This window comes from Olea europaea, unplaced genomic scaffold (assembly GCF_002742605.1).
Source record: "Olea europaea var. sylvestris unplaced genomic scaffold, O_europaea_v1 scaffold5851, whole genome shotgun sequence".
In the NCBI taxonomy this organism is placed as follows: domain Eukaryota; kingdom Viridiplantae; phylum Streptophyta; class Magnoliopsida; order Lamiales; family Oleaceae; genus Olea; species Olea europaea.
In genome coordinates, this window is record NW_019264191.1 from 813 (window position 1) to 3,775 (window position 2,963).

At 37.7% G+C, this 2,963-nt stretch overlaps 1 protein-coding gene across 2 annotated transcripts; it reads right to left on the bottom strand.

The window, feature by feature from the left end:
* Positions 1–212: 212 nt before the first annotated feature.
* LOC111389343 (TNF receptor-associated factor 5-like) lies at positions 213–2,710 on the bottom strand. Of its 2 annotated transcripts, XM_023014262.1 has the most exons (3): positions 1,648–2,710; positions 1,302–1,343; positions 213–1,142 (listed from the first exon to the last, which is right to left on the bottom strand). In XM_023014262.1, the coding sequence occupies exons 1-3, from the start codon at positions 2,554–2,556 to the stop codon at positions 501–503; spliced, it is 1,593 nt and encodes a 530-aa protein (XP_022870030.1). In that variant the 5' UTR covers positions 2,557–2,710; the 3' UTR covers positions 213–500. The 2 variants fall into 2 exon arrangements, with proteins under 2 accessions (XP_022870030.1, XP_022870031.1); XM_023014263.1 differs by lacking the exon at positions 1,302–1,343 and having other exon boundaries at positions 1,648–2,706.
* Between the last annotated feature and the right edge of the window lie 253 nt (positions 2,711–2,963).

Genomic DNA, 2,963 nt, shown 5'->3' on the forward strand with positions numbered 1-2,963 from the left:
GCAACCAATCAGTCACCTTGTTTTTGGACTTGCAATTGAACATGTTTTTGCACGTTTGAAAATTAAAAAATCATTCTAATTTTAAGCAAGCCAATACAATCTTACCACATGTACGCTTTATTTGACATTAAGTTTTGACATTGTATCATTTATCGTTCAATGAATGACCAGTTTTAAAATGAAAAACACTTTCCCGCCCATATATTTTTGAATTTGCAAGCAATGTCAAACTCCATGTACAACATGGAGTGTACAAGGAGCATTATTCAGTTACTTAAACCAGCAAAACAGTTGATGTGGCAAAATGTTGCATTGCAGACAATAAATCAAAACCCAGGAGCGTTGAAAAGAGAAAATCAAATAATGTTAGATCTACCATGGAGGTCATAGGATGAAAGATGTCAACTGGCAATTTAAAGTAATTGATGGAAAAAAAAAAAACGCATTAGCCACAATTCACTGGTGCTCTTCCTTTTTCTTCAGTGATTTTGATGGGTGATTCAACCAATCTCTCCTCGGATAATTTCTCCATCTTTGCTTGGTGAGCATAGGCCCTCCTCTCTTTGAACGTGTGATTCTTTCATGTTCTTTTCCACTGGTACTGATGCAACACACCCTTCCTTCTCAAGTCGTGATCTCATTTGCTTATTTGTATAAGCAGGTGACTCTACCTTCTCCTGGAAAGTGTCCGACTTAACACTCTCTTCCTTGAGTTCTTCCTTCTCAAGTTGCAACTCCAATTGCTCATTCATGTAAGCAGGTGACTCAAATGACTTATCCTTTTTGGTGGAAGAGTCCAAGGGAAAATTGACACTCTCTTCCTTGCACTCTTCCTTCACAAGTTGTGACTCCAATTGCTCATTCATATAAGCAGGCGACTCTACTGAGTTATCCTTCTTGCGGGAAGAATTTGAGGATGAATTAACACTCTCTTCCTTTTTGTTTGGAGACTGCATGGAGCTGTCCTCCTTGGTGGGCAAGCCTTGGCTCTCTTGTTTTTGCTCAGTCAAATCTGCAACCTCTTTGCTGGGAATTGCCTTCGGGTTGACTTTCGGAGATCCAAGCTTTGCTTCAAGATCCTTAACCAAAACTGTTAAAGATCTTGCATCACGACATGCTGATAGTTTCTCAGGAGATGAAAGCTGCCATCGGAATTAAAGAAGAATTACATGCTCATTCAATGAATAAACTGAGATGTCAATTTGCCAAAACAAAGTTTATAGGAAGGTGGATGATGAAGAAGAAAAAGTTACACTGCTGATGTAATTGAATGAAGGTTTTTGAATCTTTTACCATCTTACCTTCCCTAGACCCTTGCCAGAGCTGTGCAGGTCCAAGTTCACCTGCGTTCCATGTAATCATTGTCTAAAAATTTAGAAAAATTACCGGGACATGTCCACAATCTTAGAGAATTTCAATAGATTCGTCAGGTCACCTTCATGTTTGTTTAATTAAGAATCTGTTCAACATTTATGATTCCAGTAGAAAGTGTAATTTGGGAAAGAAACAATTTATGCTTAGAATGAACTTCAGTTTTAGCTAGGCAGGATCTATTAATGTAAATATTTATATTTTTTTGATTGTGCACAGAAGTTGCAGAGATTCTAGAAAGCAACTCAAAATTATGCACTACCTTCAAAAGCCTACCTTTTCCAATTCTTCAACCCTTCCTCTCAGATCATCTGCTGATGTTTCCTTGTGAATAACTTGAAGAATGTACAGCAAGTGAGAGGGGAGATTCTCAGACCGGTGTTTATCCATTTTAATGTGAGGAACAGTAGACTGGCAACCTACGGAATAGAAGGGACACTTCACAAGTTTCATTGGACAAACGGTAATGCAATGCCTGTCCATTTCGTGCCTCATAATGTAATCTGAGCAGTTCTGCTCACATGGAAGTCTTTTAAAAGGACAGATCGAATCATGATGGCCCTTCTGAGCAGCAATAAATGTAGCATCACACCCCTCGCTCATGCAGGTCATGGTCCTAAAACTGCAATGTGATTTATGCTCTTCTAGCTCTTCTGAAGATTTAAACTTCATGCCGCAGTGAAATATGTTTTTGAAGTCAATGTTCTTTAGTAGCGTCTGTGCAACTGACTCCCTCCTATTTAACAACCAAAAACCATTTATTTCCATCTCTTGAACTAAATCATCTATCATATCTTCTCTTCTTTCAGTCAGTACCCAGCCTGAAACCCGACTAAGAAAATTCCCCTTTGAACTTGCAAAATCATCAACAAAATCTGAAATAATATCAAAAGGATTTTCAGACACTTCTGCATCTGGACCACCTTCTAGCACCACAGATTCCGCCACAAAATTTTCACTTCTTTGGACCAGATGGTCCACCATTTCTCTTCTGAGGTCAACAGCCACTGAAGCAGGGCTATTTATGAGGCCACCAGTTGTGTTGTCAATACAGGCTGAAGCCAGACCAGGAAGGAATATCTCTGCTATTTTATGAACTAAATCTGTATCATAAAGATCACAATGGAACGAGGGACCTCCCTCCTTTTCTTCTCCAATTTTATCACGTCTAATCTCCATATCCATCTGCCGGCAGATTCATGCTGAAACTACCTGAAAACATAAAAAGCACTACTGGATGATATGTGATGAAGATTCTATAGAAATCGACTGCAGATGCTACTTACAGTAAATCTTTAGCCCTTGTTTGGCATCTGTTTATAATCCGTCAAACTAATTTATCAACATATTTCACGAGAGACACAGATATGACCAACTTATCCAACACTCATTTCCATCTATTTATAAATTTAAACCAATTATAAACAACTCCCAAACATTCTTTTATACAAATTAATATAATGAGGAGAGATGGAAACTCAATAATACCCGATGTCCAACAACAACAAAGGAATTAAAAATATAAACAAATAATTCTATTTTCCTTTCTTTTTCAAAAACAAAGAATTATTATTTTTGAAGTCTATTTCTAC

Excerpts from the sequence above, each read along its gene's own strand:
- LOC111389343 (XM_023014262.1), bottom strand. The coding sequence starts at position 2,556 with ATGGATATGGAGATTAGACGTGATAAAATTGGAGAAGAAAAGGAGGGA. Across the intron at positions 1,344-1,647 it reads GGGTTGAAGAATTGGAAAAG|GTGAACTTGGACCTGCACAG; the intron begins GTAGGCTTTTGA and ends CATGGAACGCAG. Across the intron at positions 1,143-1,301 it reads CTGGCAAGGGTCTAGGGAAG|CTTTCATCTCCTGAGAAACT; the intron begins GTAAGATGGTAA and ends TTCCGATGGCAG.